Here is a 22,626-nt window from a genome sequence, read left to right on the forward strand (position 1 = left end):
TTATTTATTTCAGCTTGTATTTCCTTCATCACATTCCCAGTGGGTCAGAAGTTTACATAGACTCAATTAATATTTGGTAGCATTGCCTTTAAATTGTTTAACTTGGGTCAAACGTTTTGGTTAGCCTTCCACAAGCTTCCCACAATAATTTGGGTGAATTTTGGCCCATTTCTCCTGACAGAGCTGGTGTAACTGAGTCAGGTTTGTAGGCCCCTTTGCTCGCACACGCTTTTTCAGTTCTGTCCACACATTTTCTATATGATTGAGGTCAGGGCTTTGTTATGGCCACTCCAATACCTTGACTTTGTTGTCCTTAAGCCATTTTGCCACAAATTTGGAAATATGCTTGGGGTCATTGTCCATTTGGAAGACCCATTTGCGACCAAACTTTAACTTCCCGACTGATGTCTTGAGATGTTGCTTCAATGTATCCACATAATGTTCCAACCTCATGATGCCATCTATTTTCTAAAGTGCACCAGTCCCTCCTGCAACAAAGCACCCCCACAACATGATGCTGCCATCACCGTGCTTCACGGTTGGGATGGTGTTCTTCGACTTGCAAGCCTCCCCCTTTTTACTCCAAACATAGCGATGGTCATTATGGCCAAACAGTTCTATTTTTGTTTCATCAGACCAGAGGACTTTTCTCCAAAAAGTACGGTCTTTGTCCCCATGTGCAGTTGTAAACTGTAGTCTGTCTTTTAATGGCGGTTTTGGAGCAGTGGCTTCTTCCTTGCTGAGCGGCCTTTCAGGTTATGTCGATATAGTACTCGTTTTACTGTGGATATAGATACTTTTGTACCCGTTTCCTCCAGCATCTTCACAAGGTCCTTTGCTGTTGTTCTGGGATTGATTTGCACTTTTCGCACCAAAGTACGTTCATCTCTAGGAGACAGAACGCGTCTCCTTCCTGAGCGGTATGACAGCTGTGTGGTCCCATAGTGTTTATACTTGCATACTATTGTTTGTACAGCTGAATGTGGTATTTTCCAAGCTGTTTAAAAGGCACAGTCAACTTAGTGTATGTAAACTTCTGACTAGAGGTCGACCGATTATGATTTTTCAATGCCGATTATTGGAGGACCCAAAAAAGCCGATACCGATTAATCGGCTGATATTTTAAATGGATTTATTTATTTGTAATAATGACAATTACAACAATACTGAATGAACACTTTTATTTTAACTTAATATAATACATCAATAAAATCAATTTAGCCTAAAATAAAATCATCAAACATGTTCAATTTGGTTTAAATAATGCAAAAACAAAGTGTTGGAGAAGAAAGTAAAAATGCAATATGTGCCATGTAGAGAAGCTAACGTTTAAGTTCCTTGCCCAGAACATGAGAACATATGAAAGCTGGTGGTTCCTTTAAACATGAGTCTTCAATATTCCCAGGTAAGAAGTTTTAGGTTGTAGTTATTATAGAAATTATAGGACTTTTTCTCTCTATACCATTTGTATTTCATATACCTTTGACTATTGGATGTTCTTATAAGCACTTTAGTATTGCCAGTGTAACAGTATAGCTTCCATCCCTCTCCTCGCCTCTACCTGGGCCGAGACCAGGAACACATTGACAAAAGTTACCCACAAAGCATCGTTACCCATCGCTCCACAAATGCCGCGGCCCTTGCAGAGCAAGGGGAACAACTACTTCAAGGTCTCAGAGCGAGTGACGTCACCGATTGAAACTCTATTAGCGCGCACCCAGCTAACTAGCCCGGGAGTTGATAGGCTTGAAGTCATAAACAGCTCAATGCATGAAGCACAGCGAAGAGCTGCTGGCAAACGCACGAAAGTGCTGTTTGAATGAATGCTTACGAGCCTGCTGGTGCCTACCATCGCTCAGTCAGACTGCTCTATCAAATCATATACTTAATTATATCATAATAACACACAGAAATATGAGCCTTAGATCATTAATATGGTCAAATCCGGAAACTATCATTTCGAAAACAAAACATTTATTATTTCAGTGAAATACGGAACCGTTCCGTATTTTATCTAACAGGTGGCATCCATAAGTCTAAATATTCCTGTTACATTGCACAACCTTCAATGTTATGTCATAATTACGTAAAAATCTGGCAAATTAGTTCGCAACGAGCCAGGCTGCCCAAACTGTTGCATATACCCTGACTCTGCGTGCAATGAACGCAAGAGAAGTGACAAAATTTCCCTAGTTTAATATTGCCTGCTAACCTTTAACTAAATATGCAGGTTTATTAAAATATACTTCTGTGTATTGATTTTAAGAAAGGCATTGATGTTTATGGTTAGGTACATTCGTGCAACGATTGTGCTCTTTCGCAAATGCGCTTTTGTTAAATCATCCCCCATTTGGCGAAGTTGGCTGTCTTTGTTAGGAAGAAATAGTCTTCACAGTTCACAATGAACCAGGCGGCCTGAACTGCTGCATACAGTGGGACAAAAAAAGTATTTAGTCAGCCACCAATTGTGCAAGTTCTCCCACTTAAAAAGATGAGAGAGGCCTGTAATTTTCATCATAGGTACACTTCAACTATGACAGACTAAATGAGAAACATTTTTTTTTAAGGAATTTATTTGCAAATTATGGTGGAAAATAAGTATTTGGTCAATAACAAAAGTTTATCTCATTACTTTGTTATATACCCTTTGTTGGCAATGACAGAGGTCAAACGTTTTCTGTAAGTCTTCACAAGGTTTTCACACACTGTTGCTGGTATTTTGGCCCATTCCTCCATGCAGATCTCCTCTAGAGCAGTGATGTTTTGGGGCTGTTGCTGGGCAACACGGACTTTCAACTCCCTCCAAAGATTTTCCATGGGGTTGAGATCTGGAGACTGGCTAGGCCACTCCAGGACCTTGAAATGCTTCTTACGAAGCCACTCCTTCGTTGCCCGGGCGGTGTGTTTGGGATCATTGTCATGCTGAAAGACCCAGCCACGTTTCATCTTCAATGCCCTTGCTGATGGAAGGAGGTTTTCACTCAAAATCTCACGATACATGGCCCCATTCATTCTTTCCTTTACACGGATCAGTTGTCCTGGTTCCTTTGCAGAAAAACAGCCCCAAAGCATGATGTTTCCACCCCCATGCTTCACAGCAGGTATGGTGTTCTTTGGATGCAACTCAGCATTCTTTGTCCTCCAAACACGACGAGTTGAGTTTTTACCAAAAAGTTATATTTTGGTTTCATCTGACCATATGACATTCTCCCAATCTTCTTCTGGATCATCCAAATGCTCTCTAGCAAATTTCAGACGGGCCTGGACATGTGCTGGCTTAAGCAGGGGGACACGTCTGGCACTGCAGGATTTGAGTCCCTGGCGGCGTAGTGTGTTACTGATGGTAGGCTTTGTTACTTTGGTCCCAGCTCTCTGCAGGTCATTCACTAGGTCCCCCCGTGTGGTTCTGGGATTTTTGCTCACCGTTCTTGTGATCATTTTGACCCCACGGGGTGAGATCTTGCCTGGAGCCCCAGATCGAGGGAGATTATCAGTGGTCTTGTATGTCTTCCATTTCCTAATAATTGCTCCCACCGTTGATTTCTTCAAACCAAGCTGCTTACCTATTGCAGATTCAGTCTTCCCAGCCTGGTGCAGGTGTACAATTTTGTTTCTGGTGTCCTTTGACAGCTCTTTGGTCTTGGCCATAGTGGAGTTTGGAGTGTGACTGTTTGAGGTTGTGGACAGGTGTCTTTTAAACTGATAACAAGTTCAAACAGGTGCCATTAATACAGGTAACGAGTGGAGGACAGATGAGACTCAAAGCAGAAGTTACAGGTCTGTGAGAGCCATAAATCTTGCTTGTTTGTAGGTGACCAAATACTTATTTTCCACCATAATTTGCAAATAAATTCATTAAACATCCTACAATGTGATTTTCTGGATTTTTTTTCTCATTTTGTCTGTCATAGTTGAAGTGTGATGAAAATTACAGGGCTCTCTCATATTTTTAAGTGGGAGAACTTGCACAATTGGTGGCTGACTAAATACTTTTTTGCCCCACTGTATATCCCGATTCTGTTGCACAGAACTCAAGAGAAGTGACACAATTTCCCTAGTTAAAATAAATTCATGTTAGCAGGCAATATTAACTAAATATGCAGGTTTAAAAATATATACTTGTGTATTGATTTTAAGAAAGGAGTTAATGTTCATGGTTGGGTACACATTGGTGCAATGACAGTGCTTTTTCCGCGAATGCGCTTGTTAAATCCCCCATTTGGCAAAGTGGGCTGTGATTCAATGATAAATTAACAGGCACCGAATCGATTGTATGCAACGCAGGACAAGCTAGATAAACTAGTAATATCATCAACCATGTGTAGTTAACTAGTGATTATGTTAAGATTGATTGTTTTTTATAAGATAAGTTTAATGCTAGCTAGCACCTTACCTTGGCTCCTTGCTGCACTTGCATAACAGGTAGTCAGCCTGCCACGCAGTCTCCTCGTGGAGTGCAATGTAATCGGCCATGATCGGTGTCCAAAAATGCCGATTACCGATTGTTATGAAAACTTGAAATCGGCCCTAATTAATCGGCCATTCCGATTAATCGGTCGACCTCTACTTCTGACCCACTGGAATTGTGATAGAGTGAATTATAAGTGAAATAATCTGTCTGTAAACAATTGTTGGAAAAATTACTTTTGTCATGCACAAAGTAGATGTCCTAACCGACTTGCCAAAACTATAGTTTGGTAACAAAAAATTTGTGGAGGGGTTGAAAAACGAGTTTTAATGACTCCAACATAAGTGTATGTAAACTTCCAACTTCAACTGTACATATGAGAAATGCAAGATATGTAAACATTAAGTGACTTAAGATACCGTAGAATGGTATAGAATACAGTATATACATATGAGATGAGTAAAGCCAGATATGCAAACATTATTTAAGTGACTAGTGTTCCATTCCTTAAAGTGGCCAGTGATTTCTAGTCTATGCCTATAGGCAGCAGCCTCTAATGTGCTAGTGATGGCTGTTTAACAGTCTGATGGCCTTGAGACAGAAGCTGTTTTTCAGTCTCTCGATCCCAGCTTTGATGCACCTTTACTGACCTTGCCTTCTGGATGATAGCGGGGTGAATGGGCAGTGGCTCTGGTAATTTACCAAAATGACTGAAGATTCGGGTAACTTATGTCAATTATTGGTAGCTTTGCAACCCTAGTTGAAACACAGACCAAAATCAGCGCCTTTCATTGTGACACGCAAGCACCATCCATCCCAAGGGGACAAGACTCACAACACTCTGTGTGTACCGCGATGTCATGCTCTGTGGACCCATCATGGTCAAATGCTTGTCATTGTCCTTCTAAATGTAAAGTATGGGGTATAAATATCATTTGTGTAATGGGATAAACATATGGCACAGGACAGAACTTTTGTCACATGTGCCGAATACAAGTGTAGACCTTACCGTGAAATGCTTACTTACAACCCCTGAACCAACAGTGTAGTTCAATAAGAGTTAAGAAAATATTTAACAAATAAACAAAAGTTTAAAAAAATTATAAAAAGTAACACCATAAAATAACAATAACGAGGCTATATACGGGGGTACCGGTACCGAGTCAATGTGCAGGGGTACAGGTTAGTCGAGGTAATTTGTACATATAGGTAGGGTTGAAGTGAATATGCATAGATAATAAACTGCGAGTAGCAGCAGTGTACAAAATAAATGGGGGGGGTCAATGTAAATGGTCCGGTGGCCATTTGATTAATCTATCTGTGTATATTGAAGTTAGCTAAAGTTTGAAAAGTAGAAATGGTTAGTGTCAAACTATGACAGTTTCTGGTGAAAGGAAGTTGTCTGTGTGAGATTCACGGGTTGTAGATGTAGTCTGTGGGACTACAGGTTGTAGATGTAGAACTAAAATGAACATGAAAGTAACATAACAGTACTTATTGTTAGTGTTATTGGGATTAGTTCAGATATCAGTATTTGGAGGGTTTGTCATGGACACATTCTCAGTAACAATTTTGTTATTGAGAATGTGTGACGCACATTGCAGACGAGCCATGTGCTAAATGTAGAAATAAATAGGTGATCATTTTCAATATCCTCCTCTATCAGCTTTGGCTGAGGCAAAGCTCCCCTAGTTAGGAGATTATTGCATTGTGTAGCTTGTTTTGAAAACACCCATTTTTCTTGATTATGTCACCACTGAACAGATGCCAATGTGTGTTAGCTAAAGTTTGGTATTAAGGATAAATCACCAATGCAGGGTTTGATCCTTAATTCGTTCCTATTCATCACGGTTAGTTCCCCGAACTTCAAAGCCACCATATGGACCCAATTGTGGTCGTTCCTGGCACATGAGCGACTGAAAGCTGAGGCACTACCGTACCTCCAGTTTCGCTGTGCACTGTCATCATACTTTGTGCTGAGCATTTCTTGCATACTGTTCTGTACTCAAGCAACATGTCAGGTGAACTAAACTGGAGGTTTTTTTTGGGGGGGGGGGGGGATAGTGGAGGGGGGAAAGTAGAATGAAAGGATGGGGAGTTGGAAGATATAAGAGGATAAAGGAGGACAGAAGTAAAATCAAGGTAAATAGAAAAAAGGTGCCCACCGACCAACAGCTGTTTTCATCACATCACAGATGAGCTTATACAGGGGTGGTTTGATTAGGAGAGCTAGGCTTCCCCCTCCTCCTCACAGGCAGGGTGACCGCCGGTCGCTGACTGGAGAGTAATCAAAGAGGAGATTGTGGGATGAGCGTCAGGTCATCTGAGGATGACCGACTCAGGAGGCAAAGGGTGACAACGGATTTGACCCCCGCGGGCCAGAGCAGAGCAGGGCTTGCTGGCTGGCTGGGCTGGGTGGCTGGGTGAGTGAGGTTTAGGGAGATTTACCTCATCATCTCAGGCTGTATCTAAACGGTGTCATGATCAAGATTAGAGGTTCGTTTGGAGTACACAACAGATTACATGGTCATATAAATCTGTTGAACACAACATATTGTTCTAGATTTTCATTAGTGGTAAACAAGGGGATAAATATCTGGGATCAGTTGAAAGTCTATCCATGAACAAAGTCAGAGAGAACATGGTGAATCATCTGAACTAAATTAACAGAGAGGGGGTATGTATCATCAATTTGATAATACAAATAATGGAATCAAGCAGACAATGTAGCATGAATTCTTTACACTTTTCTACATATCATAAAGAGACTAAATAACCACATGAAGGACTGTACTACAGCATTTTTCATTCTTTCCGTCTCTATTTGGTAGATGTTTGTTCAATTATTGCAAAATGATCACCCTGTTGATCTAATGGTAAATCAATTCCAAACATCAATCAATCCTTGTTTCTGTCTACAACACACCTGTTTAACAGTCTCCTCAAGCCAGTCGACCCAGACAGCATTTCAAATTCCTCTGCTCCATCGCTTTAATGTTTCCAATTAGTCCCCACAGTCCCACGGCTAAACAGTCTCACCAAGCTTTACCAAGGCTTGTGGCAACAAATGCCTTCGGATGTCGATAATCTAGAAAACCTTCGACACTCCTTGGGGTTGTTTGTTCTTCATAGGTTTTCTATGTGGGATGGATGATACAACAACAATCTCTCTCTGCCCTTAGACACAAATCAGAAACCAAAGCAAACCGGTTAACCTCTCCATTTTTCACACAAACAGTATTCATCCAAAAGTCAACATTTTTCTGTCTCATCAGTCGTTTAAACCGTGAAACACAAAATGAACTGTATAATAGAATATATCTGATGAGGTTATTATGGATCGTGTTGGACTAAACAGATTATATGTGTCCTCCTGTTACCATCTTCAATCAGTTGCGAAAACGTCCAGTTGCATTTGAACTTTGTCAAGGGAACGTTTCAAACAGGATATCCTGCCATCTGCTCCTCCAGAAGACTCATTCCAGGAGTCAGTCACTTGAGACCTGAGTTGACTGCCTGCTTCTTCACACAGAGCCACATCAATGTCTTTTAAAAGTAGCCAACAAAAGAACAACCTTTTCCCAATCAACTTAAAAGTATCTTCAGTTATCTGTAGCGAGTTAAGGGACTTAATGAAAACCGGCCATCAGTGGGGAGGTCCTAAAGAATGTACAACGCTTTCAAGCGGAGTTGAAACCTGCATTAATATCTTTTCATGGAAGAACATTAAAGGAATCCCTGCTTTTGTCTCTTAACATTAACAATGGAGAACCTGTTCCATAGAAGCCTACATTCCCTTGATTCCTTCCACATTCCTTTTTTAATGCAGATATTACATGTGAGAAAATGAAATAACAATATACTAATCATGATCAATCTGATTTCCCTCCCCCTTGAACACCTGACGGCATTCTGTTCTCAAGAGGAAAAGGAACACACGCTGTCTGACAACCTGACAGCCACACAAAGGCCTCAGAAAGAACTGGGGTGAATGGGGGAAACTGCAGTGGGGTCCCGGGCAAGGCCTGCCAGAATTTGGCACCTGCTGATCACGTGCACATTTTATGACCTCCTCTCCATTCCCCACCCACAGTATATATATAATATATATTTGAATATTGTCAATACGCAATACACACACACACACACACACACACACACACACACACACACACACACACACACACACACACACACACACACACACACACACACACACACACACACACACACACACACACACACACACACACACACACACACACACACACACACACTGACAATACTCAAAGAAAGTCAATGCCCCGCTGTTCCACGATGATAAATGTGATGGCTTTGTATCTCACCGCAGGTTCCTGCAGGCTCAGGTCAATCGCTATTAAATTACAAAAGTCCACCTCTCAAAAGCCGATTGATAGATGGATACTGCAAACACACAAACCACAAAGAGCCCTCCGTTGCTTTCACAAACCCACCAGTTGTGCAGCCTGAAAAAAGGGCTTTTAGGTTGTTGAGATTTTTTACTTGTGCATTTGCAAATTCATTTGGGCTCTCAGTAACACCATAAACTCTCCAGAGCTTGGACCGAGTGGACATTTCTGAGAGCGACAGAGCGACAGAAAAATACCTATACAGAGAAATCTTCTGGTATTTCTACTCTTATTTGTTTCTCTGAGCGTTTTATATTTTCAAAGAGCTGGACTAACTGTGTTTGGAAAAGGACCGCGGGCATGTTGGGGGATTGTCGGCCATGCATATAATCGCTTACTTACACTCTGTGAGTTTGCTTTGGATCAGGCAAATTACCATCTGAAAATGAGCTGAAAAACACTCTGGGCGAGAGGCCTGCGTCATCCATGGCAGTTCACTTTCAGTATTTCTTACCGCAGCGAATATACAGGGAAACATGTGGAGATGCACACAAACACACACACTGCTCAGAAACTGTAGTTGCATCATTGCTTTCAATGTACTTAAAATTTAAAGAGGAAAAAATACTCTCTAAATACTATAGAAACAAACCTTACTCTTAATCTTGGCACAGAATCTGTCTAGTTGTGTGGTAATGCATTATGATGATGTTGAATGTTAAACTTGTCACTGTGAGGGAATATGCGCTTCCAGCATAAAGTGGACTCAAATCACATAATACACTCGCTCTAATTGGGAAGGCCATAAAATAAAGTCTGCGTGACACAATTACTGCAGGCAGGGTCACACAAACACTCTCACACACAACTTTCATGGACAGGGAGACGTAGGCTTAAATAATTAGCTATAATATGCCACAAGAGTATGCTCAGAACAATATGTGCACTTGGGTGAGCGGCGGAGACTGCTTTCATCTTTTCCACTGTGTTCGGTCACCCCCGAAGAATGGCAAGGCTTGAAAGGAAGCACAGGAATCGCAAAAAAAAAACTGCATCATATGTTTATGAATTTCTATTCAATAAATGCCATGCCGCCCTCATGAAAATATGGGCATTATGGTTTCGCTTAAAATGGAATATCAAGGAAGAAATTCCCGCTGTGATACATGAGAGAAATGTTCAAGCAGCAACACCAACATTGGATTGACAAGCACACACCTGTGTGGTCAACACTTAGAAAAAAAGGACTTTTGTCTAAATACCTTTGGTGTTTCAACGTTAATATTCAAATTTAAAACGGCTATGATGCCGTCGTTTTCATGTGAAGAAGTGGCTGCTGTTGATTTGGTCTGTAATAGGAAGCAGACCCTCTCTGTTGCGTCGAGGTTTGGAGCACTTAGCAGCTAGCGCATTGTTTTGGAACAGAGCAATAAAAAAGAACCACCCCTCATCACTGAGCCGAGACAACAGCTTATATAGAGACGCCTGGATCCAATCGATCCACAATGACAGTTCTCTAATCTATATGCATGTTATTTTACTTACAAATGTAAACTCATTGTTTGGTATTAGCTGAAGTGAATTTCTAAGTACAATTTGAGGTAACAATGGATATTTTCTGGGGCTTTAGTTGAAATAATTCATAATACATTCAATATATCCTTAACCGCAATGTTCAAATTAAATAATAATTATTATATATATATTTTTTTATATGTTACCTATACTGATGAAGCACTTAAGTCAATCCAAAGAGATAGAGAAAAACCCCTCTCCTCCTAAAAAAGGTTGCCACCTCTTTCCATCTCACCCAAACACTTCACATAGCCACATCAACATCTGTAATGAATACATCAACATCTGTAATGTATACATAGGCTACGGTACGTGCGAGAGTGATAGATAGGCCTTAGCGAAAACACGAAACAGGATATTAAAGCTCCGTAGACACTACTAATCTTGACTCTTACACAACTAACTTCTCTCCAGTCAGTCAGATTGCTATTAACCATGCTCCCAAACCCTATCAGCTCTCTGGGACGGATTAAAAGCCTGCAACTCTCTTTCTCTTTCCTTCTCCACTCTGCTTTATTTAATCAGTGGCCTGGTTATCCCTAGAAGGCAAATTACTGTAGCCAGGGATGATGACACTGACCTTGTGACATGGGGGAATTGGATGGGGAAGTGGAGGACCCGACACTTTGGGCGTATGAGCTTGTCCAGGTCTTTGGGCCTGTGGTCGGGGATCATCTTCATGAAGGACGAAATGGAGGACAGGAAAGACTCCATGTTGAAAGAAGAGTTGAACGCCACCACATCTGCCACCAAGCTGGGGGGAAAGGAAAAGGGTACACACACAGTCAGTGACACACACACGCGTACATACACACACAAAGTGACACTACTTCATTTGCAGATTCAGTGTGTGCCACATGGAACAGTTCAGCATAGTCTGCATTTATCAGTACAGTCTTAAATGGCTCCCATTCTCTTTCATTAGAACGAAAGCCATGCATTATAATTCAAATTAGCAAAGCAATCTGGCTTGAATCCAATCAAACATCTCTTAATGATCCATTCCCTTTGAGTAGCGTATTATTTAATGCTGCCATATTTGACTGGGTTAATGCCATTAAAGTAGATTGAGTGGGCCTTGCAGAACTGACTTATTGACGCGTTGCCCTATGCAGATCAACAACAATCACTTTTCTTTAGAGTGCCCTTCTCTTTACTGTTTGCCTTCTGATTAATGACAGCCCAGTCGCTCGACAAGAGTGACTTCAATTACCCAGAGAGCATCATGTCGGCCTGCCGTAATTAACCAATCATGTTGCGCCCCAGACATGCTCATTAAGACAAACTATTACTGTATGAATAGTGTGTTGTTTGTTTATTTTAAATACACAAACAAACAGAGCAATTATGCTCGTTGCTCATCGTCTTTGCTTGTTACGACCTCTTGTTCCTACTGTTAACTGGGATAATAACGTGCACTCACTGTGCACCAGATAGATTGTGTACTGTATTATACATTGTGTACTGCACACTCAAGGCCGGGCTGGTCTTTACCATGAGAGAACCTGGTTGTATCCATACTGGAAGTCTCTGTCCTGGCTCTTGCGGACTGGATAGACCAGCTGGTTCTCGTGGAAGTAGAGCACCTTCTTCAGTGTGGCCAGGTCAGGACGCAGGGCCACCAGTTCAGACAGGTTCAGCACAGAACTGGCAAACAGGACCCTGAGGACCAGAACAGAGCACAGGGGGTTAGGATGGTGAGGGTGAGTTAATCTATCTGCAAATACAGTGCATTCAGAAAGTATTCAGACCCCTTGATTTATTTTCCACATTTTGTTACGTTACAACCTTATTCTAAAATGGATTAAATAACAAAAAATCATCATCAATCTACACACAATACCCCCATAATGACAAAGCGAAAACTGGTTTTTAGAAATGCTGCAAATGTATAAAAACTGAAATGGCTTATTTACATAAGTATTCAGATGCTTTGCTATGAGACTCAAAATTGAGCTCAGGTGCATCCTGTCTGTCCTTCAGATGTTTCTACCACTTGATTGGAGTTCACCTGTGGTAAATTCAATTGATTGGACATAATTTGGACAGGCACACATCTGTCTATATAAGGTCCCACAGTTGACAGTGCATGTCGAGCAAAAACCAAGCCATGAGGTCGAAGGAATTGTCCGTTGAGCTCCGAGACAAGTCAAGGCACAGATCTGGGGAAGGGTACCAAAACATTTCTGCAGCATTGAAGGTCCCCAAGAACACAATGGCCACCATCATTCTAAATTGAAAGATCCACCAATACTCATCCTAGAGCTGTCTGCCCGGGCAAACTGAGCAATCGGGGGAGAAGGGCCTTGGTCAGGCATGTGACCAAGACCCGATATTCACTCTGACAGAGCTCCAGAGCACCTCTGTGGAAATGGGAGAACCTTCTAGGACAACCATCTCTGCAGCACTACACCATGAGGCCTTTATGGTAGAGTGGCCAGACGAAAGCCACTCCTCAGGAGAAGACACGACAGGCTGCTTGGAGTTTGCCAAAGGGCACCTAAAAGGACTCTCAGACCATGAGTAACAAGATTCTCTGGTCTGATGAAACAAAGATTGAACTCTTAGGCTTGAATTCCAAGCGGCACCTATGGAGGAAACGTGGCACCATCCCTACGGTGAAGCATGGTGGTGGCAGCATCATGCTGTGGGAATGTTTTCAGCGTCAGGGACTGGGAGACTAGTTAGGATCGAGGGAAAAATTAACAGAGCAAAGTACAGAGAGATCCTTGATGAAAACCTGCTCCAGAGCACTCAAGACCTCACACAGTCAAGAAAACACAGGAGCGGCATCGGGACAAGTCTCTGAATGTCCTTGAGTGGTCCAGCCAGAGTCCGGACTTGATCCCAATCAAACATCTCTGGAGAGACCTGAAAATAGCTGTGCAGCAACGCTCCTCATCCAACCTGACAGAGCTTGAGAGGATCTGCAGAGAAGAATAGGAGAAACTCCCCAAATACAGGTGTGTCAAGTTTATGGCGTCATACCCAAGAAAATTTGAGGCCGCCAAAGGTGCTTCAAGAAAGTACTGAGTAAAGGGTCTGAATACTTATGTAAATGTGATTTCAGTTTTTTATTTTTTATTCATTTGCAAACATTTCGAAAAACGTATTTTTGCTTTGTCATTTTGAGGTATTGTGTGTAGATTGATGAGGGGGGAAATCTATTTCATACATTTTAGAATAAGGCTGTAACGTAACAAAATGGGGAAAAGGTCAAGGGGTCTGAATACATCAGAATGCACTGGACAATTATGTCTAACAAACGCTGGGCCTTACTACCATATCTTCGTGCTTGCTAATGTCGGACTAAAATGAAACACTGGGAGGTGAGGGATATAGCTCTCTTTTTAGCCGAGCCATATCAGACTTGAATGTCCCCACTGCTTCCAATGCCAACCACTAAAATGCATTTTATCCATCAAAGGGATAAATCCTGCTAAATATGACCCATTTATCGTAACCAGCAGGTAAAATAGTAACATCACCCAAATCTAATAATTTCCCAAGCAGGATAATCCACCCAGCCCTGCCCAGCTCTGCTGCAGCCTCTCAGACAATGCAGCATTTCCACCGCAGCCCTGTCTCTAACAGCATATCTCTCTCTCCGTCTCCCTCTGCGGCATCTCTGTATCTGTTGCGTGCTCAGCGATGAGGCTTTGAAGCTCCATCATCTTCCTATGTGACCTCATCCTCCACTTCAAGCCTTGGCCCATCCCTTCATCAGTCAGTCAGTCCCCTTAACCCATGAGCGAGGAATCTTTGATGTGGTTGAGTCCACGAGCCATCGCTAAGATCACGTCCCCGTGTGCCTCTCAGACATGGGATTAGCCCAATTTCCTAGCCTGTTTGGGCCTTCGATCAAAACTAAAAGAGGCCTACAGGACTGCATGTTACAGAAATCACCCTCACCCCCTAAACTCTGTCGGTAATGCGGGGGCTCTGACTCAAACCAGATGAGAGTTCTCTATTTTTACCTTTTTCATGCCAAGAATATTCCACAGGGACATCCTGTGTAGTTAAGAATTAGACGCACTGAAACTGCATGGCTAAAGTATCCCTTTAGTGGGAGATGGATTTAAAAAAATATGTATTTACCTTTTTTCATATAAATAAGTAGAACATTTTGATTTGTTATGTGCTGAATTACCACTTGTCATCCCATAGAGGGAACAGCAAATATCCCATTCTCCAAAATCCAAAACAGCAGAACTGAGAAAGGGGGTTATGCTTAGTTACTTACTGTATGAGCTATTACTTAGCCACATGACATTCCATAATGTACCTAGCCACCAGAGGTGGGACAAGACACAAGTATTCAAGTCTCAAGTCACAAGATCCAAGTCAAGTCCCAAATAGAACTGTTAAGTCTTGAGTCAAGTCCAAGTTGTGCATTCAAAGAGCAAGTCAAGTCGCAGGTTTTTTCAAGTCAAGTAAAAAAAAATTAAGAAAAATAAAGGCAATGAGTTGTTCAAATACAAATCTAAGTTTATTTATTGAGATTACCAGAGAACAAGTTATTTTGTCTACAATGCATTTTGATTAGAACAACGTAATAATTGATTTGAACAACAAATTCCAAATGGGAGCTTCATAAGTAAATGATCCATTTCAGGCAATGTTGACTTACCAAAAGACCAGTATGCCAATGCTAGTAATTGTTCCTTGAGGCCCCATTGCTGGTGATCTTGCAAAGTTAACTGTAATGGTGTAAAGTAATTAATTAAAAAATACTTTAAAGTACAACTTCAGTAGTTTTTTGGTATCTGTACTTTACTATATATATTTTGGACAACTTTTACTGCACTACATTTCTAAAGAGAATCATGTACTTTTTACTTCATACATTTCCCCTGACACACAAAAGTACTCATTACATTTTGAATGCTTAACAGGACAGTAAAATGGTCCAATTCACACACGTATCAAGAAAACATCCCTGGTTATCCACTGCCTCTGATCTCACTAAACACAAATGCTTTGTTCGTAAATTATGTGTTAAAAAATAAAAAATTGTGCCGTCTGATTTTCTTAATATAAGATATTTAAAATAATGTATACTTTTAGTTTTGATACTTAAGTATATTTTAGCGAATACATTTCCTTTTGATACATAAGTATATTAAACCAAATACTTATAGACTATTACTCAAGTAGTATTTTACTGAGAGTCATTTTCTATTAAGGTATCTTTCCTTTTACTCAAGTATGACAATTGGGTACTTTTTCTACAACTGTTATTGACCAAACAAATTTGGAGCTGCATATTAATTTATGGCAATCCTACAATCTCGCTACAATTTGAAGTTTGCGATGCACAGCAAATCAGCAATCTGTTCGCTAGTTCAGTGGTTTTTGACCCGCGACCCCCAAAAATGAGTGGTTCAAACTTAAAGTTTGCAACCCCGCACACGCCCATGCCCACACGGCGAACACACACAAATGTAGCCTGTCATTACAGCCATAAACGGTGATGCATTTTCAAAGTGCAAGATACAGAAATAAACTGTGTTTTACATCTGCATTTTGAGCTGAGTCATTCATGATAGCAATCAATATCAATTAGGTATAACTTTATCAAGTCATACTGTCACTTTTTGGAGTCAATAGCAAGCAGGATCATACGACCTCCCAGCATGCAGCGGGGGTTGAATGATCGGAATAGAAAGCATGTAGCCTTTTTCTTCCTAATAAATATCATAATTAATTCGCCAGAATGTTACATTTTATCGCATAAATATTGAAGGTAGTGCAATGTTACAGCTAGCTATCTTTAGTCATAGCCAGTACGACCACTGAGGTAAAGAATCCACCAAAACTAGGCCCATTTTAAATATGAACATGATCTATGACATCACTAGGTAGCCCATTGTTGTGGCAAAGATGCGTCAGTAGAAGATTGCTAATTAGCACTTTACATGAATAATATTAATGTACAGTTGAAGTCGGAAGTTTACATACACCTTAGCCAAATACATTTAAACTCAGTTTTTCACAATTCCTGACATTTAATCCTAGTAAAAATTCCCTGTCTTAGGTCAGTTAGGATCACCACTTTATTTTAAGAATGTGAAATGTCAGAATAAAAGTATAGAGTGATTTATTTCAGCTTTTATTTCTTTCATCACATTCACAGTGGGTCAGAAGATTACATACACTGAATTAGTACTTGGTAGCATTGCCTTTAAATTGCTTAACTTGGGTCAAACATTCTGGGTAGCCTTCCACAAGCTTCCCACAATAAGTTGGGTGAATTTTGGCCCATTCCTCCTGACAGAGCTGGTGTAACGGAGTCAGGTTTATAGGCCTCCTTGCTCGCACACGTTTTTTCAGTTCTGCCCACAAATCTTCTATGGGATTGAGGTCAGGGCTTTGTGATGGCCACTCCAATACCTTGACTTTGTTGTCCTTAAGCCATTTTGCCACATATTTGGAAGTATGCTTGGGGTCATTGTCCATTTGGAAGACCCATTTGCGAACAAGCTTTAACTTCCTGACTGATGTCTTGAGATGTTGCTTCAATATATCCACATAATGTTCCTTCCTCATGCTACCATGTATTTTGTGAAGTGCACCAGTCCCTCCTGCAGCAAAACACCAACATGATGCTGCCACCCCCGTGCTTCACGGTTGGGATGGTGTTCTTCGGCTTGCAAGCCTCCCCCTTTTTCCTCTAAACATAACGATGGTCATTATGGCAAAACAGTTCTACTTTTGTTTCATCAGACCAGAGGACATTTCTCCAAAAAGTACGATCTCTGTCCCCATGTGCAGTTGCAAACCGTAGCCTGGCTTTTTTATAGAGGTTTTGGAGCAGTGGCTTCTTCCTTGCTGAGCGGCCTTTCAGGTTATGTCGATATAGGACTCATTTTACTGTGAATATAGATACTTTTGTACCTGTTTCCTCCAGCATCTTCACAAGGTCTTTTGCTGTTGTTCTGGGATTGATTTCCACTTTTCGCACCAAAGTACGTTCATCTCTAGGAGACAGAACGCATCTCCTTCCTGAGCGGAATAACGGCTGTGTGGTCCCATGTTGTTTATACATTATACATTTATACACTATTGTTTGTATAGATGAACATGGTACCTTCGGGCATTTGGAAATTGCTCCCAAAAATGAACCAGACTTGTGGAAGTCTCCAATTATTTTTCTGAGGTCTTGGCTGATTTATTTTGATTTTCCCATGATGTCAAGCAAAGAGGCACTGAGTTTGAAGGTAGGCCTTGAAATACATCCATAGGTACGCCTCCAATTGACTCAAATTATGTCAATTAGCCTATCAGAAGCTTCTAAAGCCATGGCATCATTTTCTGGAATTTTCCAAGCTGTTTAAAGGCACAGTCAACTTAGTGTATGTAAACTTCTGACCCACTGGAATTGTGATACAGCGAATTATAAGTGAAATTATCTGTCTATAGACAATTGTTGGAAAAATTACTTGTGTCATGCACAAAGCAGATGTCCTAACCGACCTGTCAAAACTATAGTTTGTTAACAATACATTTGTGAAGTGGTTGAAAAACGAGTTTTAATGACTCCAACATAAGTGTATGTAAACTTCCGACTTCAACTGTAGGTAGGCTACTCTGTTTTTGCCAGGCAAAACCGGAAGAAAATAAACAAGCGCTTTCTGGTCACTATCTGGATATGTGCAGCTGCCTTTGCACGCAAACTTTTCTTTCTGAAGCACAAATTTGATGTTTTTGAAACAATAATTTGATGCAATGCCGTTGCCCAATGTTAGTGACCAGATCGAATAAGCAAAGGTATAAATATCAAATACAAATGGTAGGCTATAATATTATGTAGCCTATTAAAATATGTATGAAAAAACTTCCCACTTGCACCACCCAAAACCTTCCCATTGCGCTAGCTCACCCGACCTGTTTTGATTGACAGTTTGCTGGTCCAATCAGAGGGCTGAGTGTGTTTCACCAGCCAATCATTTTTTTGCAACTGCAATACTGTCTCTGGCTACGTGGAGAACAATCCAAGGAGACTCTGTCCACAGAATATGTGACAAAACATTACAAAACCTGGCGAGATGATTTCAAGTCATCAGTCTCAAATCAAAGTCGAATTTTGAAGCTCCAAGTCAAATCTGAAATTATTGTACTTTCTATCAAGTTGAGTCTCAAGTCATGACATTTGTAACAACAGTCAGACTTGAGTGCACACCTCTGCTAGCCACTATCGATTTGACTACCTGTCTACATTTTGACTGATGACCTTTTTGAAGTTGGAATTCTACTCTATATGTGACATGGCTCGCCCACTGTGTTCTCCAGTAACGACTGTTACTGCGGTGTTGCAGAGATGACAGAGAGGGATCAAAACCAGACAAGTACACATCCATCTGAGCGTTAGCCCTGTGTGTGGGTGAGCCGCAGCATCATGCATCGCTTCACCAAACGTATAGTAAATCGCCCTATATTTGCCAATCATCTGTGAAGTACTCACCAAGTCCTGAATCAAACCCGTTTCTGCAAAGCAGAAATTATCATCAAATAAAATGATGAATAATAATCATAGTGTACCCTCTGGTTTAATGGCAGGATAGTATCTAATTGATCTGGGTTTCCCTAATAAAACTTACAAAGTAATTCCAAAGCAAAAAGAAAAGATAGCTAAGTACTTTTACACATTGGGTTATTCCCCTAAAAGTAATGTGCAAGATAAAACAGAAAACATATTGACACCGAAAAATAGAGAGTGAAAGTTTGGGGACATTTCAAGCAGCTGTGTCTCATTACATATGACCTAAATCCTCTCTGTGGAAGTCAATGACCTAATGGAATCCCAATCTCTGAAGTCCACGAGTGAGTGATACAAGGGTACCTGAAAAATGGCGGACAACCACATGGCCCACTTTCCATCTCACTGTGCCAAAACAGAGGAATTGGATTTCCCCTTTACAGAGCTCACAAACAACATGTTGGAAAGACCAACAAAAAAAGCAGTGTACAGTACCAGTCAAACGTTTGGACACACCTACTCATTCAAGGGCTTTTCTTATTTGTATTTTCTCATTGTAGAATAATAGTGAAAACATCAAAACTATGAAATAACACAGATGGAATCATGTAGTAACCAAAAAAAAGTGTTAAATCAAATATATTTTAGATTCTAAATGATCCACCCTTTGCACACTCTTGGTATTCTCTCAACCAGCTTCACCTGGAATGCTTTTCCAACAGTCTTGAAGGAGTTCTCACATATGCTGAGCACTTGTTGGCTGCTTTTCCTTCCCTTTCCGATCCAACTGCACTCAAACCATCGCAATGACTGGTACTGTATATTTCACAAAAACAATGATCTAGCAATCTTAATCAGCACTGTATCAATTCCAACAGTCATGTTTCTATGTATACCTGTATGAGGGGCTAGCCGGGATAGCCTGCATGAAGTACAGGGCTGCTGTCCTGGCCCTCCAGTGCCATTTCTTAGCCGGCAGTGTGTAGGACACGCAGTCGTCCACATTCTCTCTAAGCAGGTCTATCAGCTGTTTGTGGGAGCCACCGTAGAACGCCTCTACCAGTAGCACACTCATGGATAGGCTATTCTGAATCTGAGGAGAGAAAAATGAATGATAATAATCAAGGACAAGATAACTGCAGTAAGAATAGGGAAATGAGGGGGAAATCATTGCTTTCAGAGATTGACAATGAAGGCCTCCTTGGCAGGGAAAGAGGAAAAGACCAGTTGGATTTTGGGAAGTGTAGTCTATTCATTTCCTGTGGGACAAAAGAAATCTGACCAGTTGTATCAGTTATGGTAAACTGACCTAACGACATACCAATAGTTTTTTTGTAAAATAGTCATCACAAACTATCTGGTAGTGTAAATTAATGGCAAAAGCAAGGAAGAATATGAATGATGATGATGGAAGGAAATTGCAGCCTAAAATGCTGAGGATACATTGATATAATATAACTGTGTTCCCGTGCAATTTATTTTCCAACAAATTTCCTCCCCATTATTTCCAGTTTATTACAGTAAATGTTATGTCCTCCATCTCATTCTTCCATTAAGCTGCCCACAATGGGTAGTAAGTTATTTGCCACACTCATCATTCGCCCACAGACTTTCCAATCAGTCAATATCTTGGTCCCTCTCTCGCTCTTAAATACTAGTCATATCTTAAGCAGAAAACTTGCTATGTCATTTTTTTTAACACCATCAAACCTTAAAAAAAAGTAAAAGGCGGTAGATATGGAGTTCAGTAGGAAGTAAATGTTTTAGAAAGGCAAACAGAAGTTTAGACCAATGACAAAAATACATCTTCCTGAAAGCAAAATTGTGACCCATTGTAACAAAATGTTTAATGGAAAACCAATATATATTGGCAGCATTAAATTTGTAAACAAATCCTAAATGTTTAGATGAGATATTGACATCTCTGACCTAGTGTGTGACTCTTGCCAAGCACCGAGCATTATTCAAGCTTTCACAGAATTTTAAACAATTATGTGGATAGACAATGGACCATTACTGTATGGCATAACAACAGCAAACAGAAGACAAACATCTCATCTGGAATAGAACACGAAACAACACATTTTCAACCACATCTCCGGGGGGATTTCCAATCTTACCACCATGCATTGCAAAATGGACCCATTGACGATCAAATCTCTCCTCATCTATACCTTTCGCCCACCCTTTCAGAGTATTCAGGTTATTGACACCATTCCACCTCAATGGCAGACATTAACTGAAAGGGTTAATGTCACCATTCTCTCCCCCACACACTGATGTGACAGGGAATCCCCAATGCACCAAACCACTCAGGAATTAATAACACAGTAATGACACTGTGAATGTTGACAAGTCATTTCACGACCTGACATGTCTGACTGGAGACTCTCAGATAGGCTTTGTCATTAAACCGAAACACCATTTCAGCCTGGAAACAAAACAACATGACAAAAAGTGAATATTGGAACATAATAAGAAGATACATATTGGAAGGTAATTTTTTCCCCTGGCTCATTGTTGTTGTTGGCTTTTCTAATATTTAGCACAACGCCCTTACATGTAGAATTTTACTTTACATCCTCAACGTCACTGACAACATTGCCAGAGTATAGGGCGACTACAGCACATATTCATTCTCTCCGAAATCTAAGTGGAAAATCACCACCACAGCTTTATAAATCCTGTGTGTATCCCGGAAAAACACACTGAAGTGCATAACACTCCCCTCACCACACACACATCACCCTGAGGTGCAAAGGGATTTCATGCAGAAATACAGGATTATTTAGCAAGGGTGGGGTGGGGTGAGGCAGCCAGCATTTCCATATACAAATCCATAAAAACGTCACTGTGAGGACCAATCGTGACCATTAAAGTCATCACCAGAAGCACTACCCCCATCGTGCCCTTGGGGGTAGCAGGCACAGGGTTGGATGGGATTGCAGGGACCGGCGGCAAACACAGATCGCTGGAGCGTGCGTGCCAGATTCCGACACCTCCCTTTTGCTCCCTTCGGCCATGCAGGGTTTAAGCATGCATTCTGTCTGTGTGTGTGTGTGTGTCTGTCTGTGTGTGGGAATCATCTTAGATGGTGGCTGACAGGGAGGAGGATAGCTCTGATTCCTTTTTTTGGGGGATTTATTTCTCCTAAACATGGGATCAGATGAGAGATCCCCCTCAGATACTGTAGCAGCTGAGACCATGGCAGTTTGAGGCTAACACGGAACCCAAACCGGCAGCGTGCGTGCGCCATCGTGCGCTATCGTGCATAAATGTATTTTGCCCACCCACACCAAACGCGATCACGACACGCAGGTTAAAATATCAAAACAAACTCTGAACCAATTACATTAATTTGGGGACAGGTCGAAAAGCATTAAACATGTATGGCAATTTAGCTAGCTAGCTTGCACTTGCTAGCTAACGTTAATTTTTCCTATTTAGCTAGCTTGCAGTTGCTAGCTAATTTGTCCTGGGATATAAACATTGAGTTGTTATTTTACCTGAAATGAACAAGGACCTCTACTCCGACAATTAATCCACACATAAAAGGCCAACCGAATCGTTTCTAGTCATCTCTCCTCCTTCCAGGCTTTTTCATTTTTGAACTTATATGGTGATCGCATCTAAACTTTCATTGTATTACCACGACAACCGGCAACAAAGTTCATCTTTCAATCACCCACGTGGGTATAACCAATGAGGAGATGGCACGTGGGTATCTGCTTCTATAAACCAATGAGGAGATGACGTTCAGCACGATCTGCGTCAGAAATATGAATGACTTCTAT

The 22,626-nt window shown here is 41.0% G+C and overlaps 1 protein-coding gene across 1 annotated transcript in view; it reads right to left on the reverse strand.

Annotated features, from left to right (window-relative positions):
- The window catches only part of LOC139400033 (tRNA-queuosine alpha-mannosyltransferase-like), a 51,622-nt gene that overhangs the window by 26,645 nt on the left and 2,351 nt on the right, over window positions 1–22,626 (reverse strand). Inside the window, 3 exon segments of the mRNA XM_071145122.1 lie at window positions 10,934–11,107; window positions 11,848–12,015; window positions 19,729–19,925. Coding sequence (XP_071001223.1) covers window positions 10,934–11,107; window positions 11,848–12,015; window positions 19,729–19,925 — 539 coding nt within the window.

This window comes from Oncorhynchus clarkii, chromosome 3 (genome assembly GCF_045791955.1).
Source record: "Oncorhynchus clarkii lewisi isolate Uvic-CL-2024 chromosome 3, UVic_Ocla_1.0, whole genome shotgun sequence".
Taxonomy (NCBI): domain Eukaryota; kingdom Metazoa; phylum Chordata; class Actinopteri; order Salmoniformes; family Salmonidae; genus Oncorhynchus; species Oncorhynchus clarkii.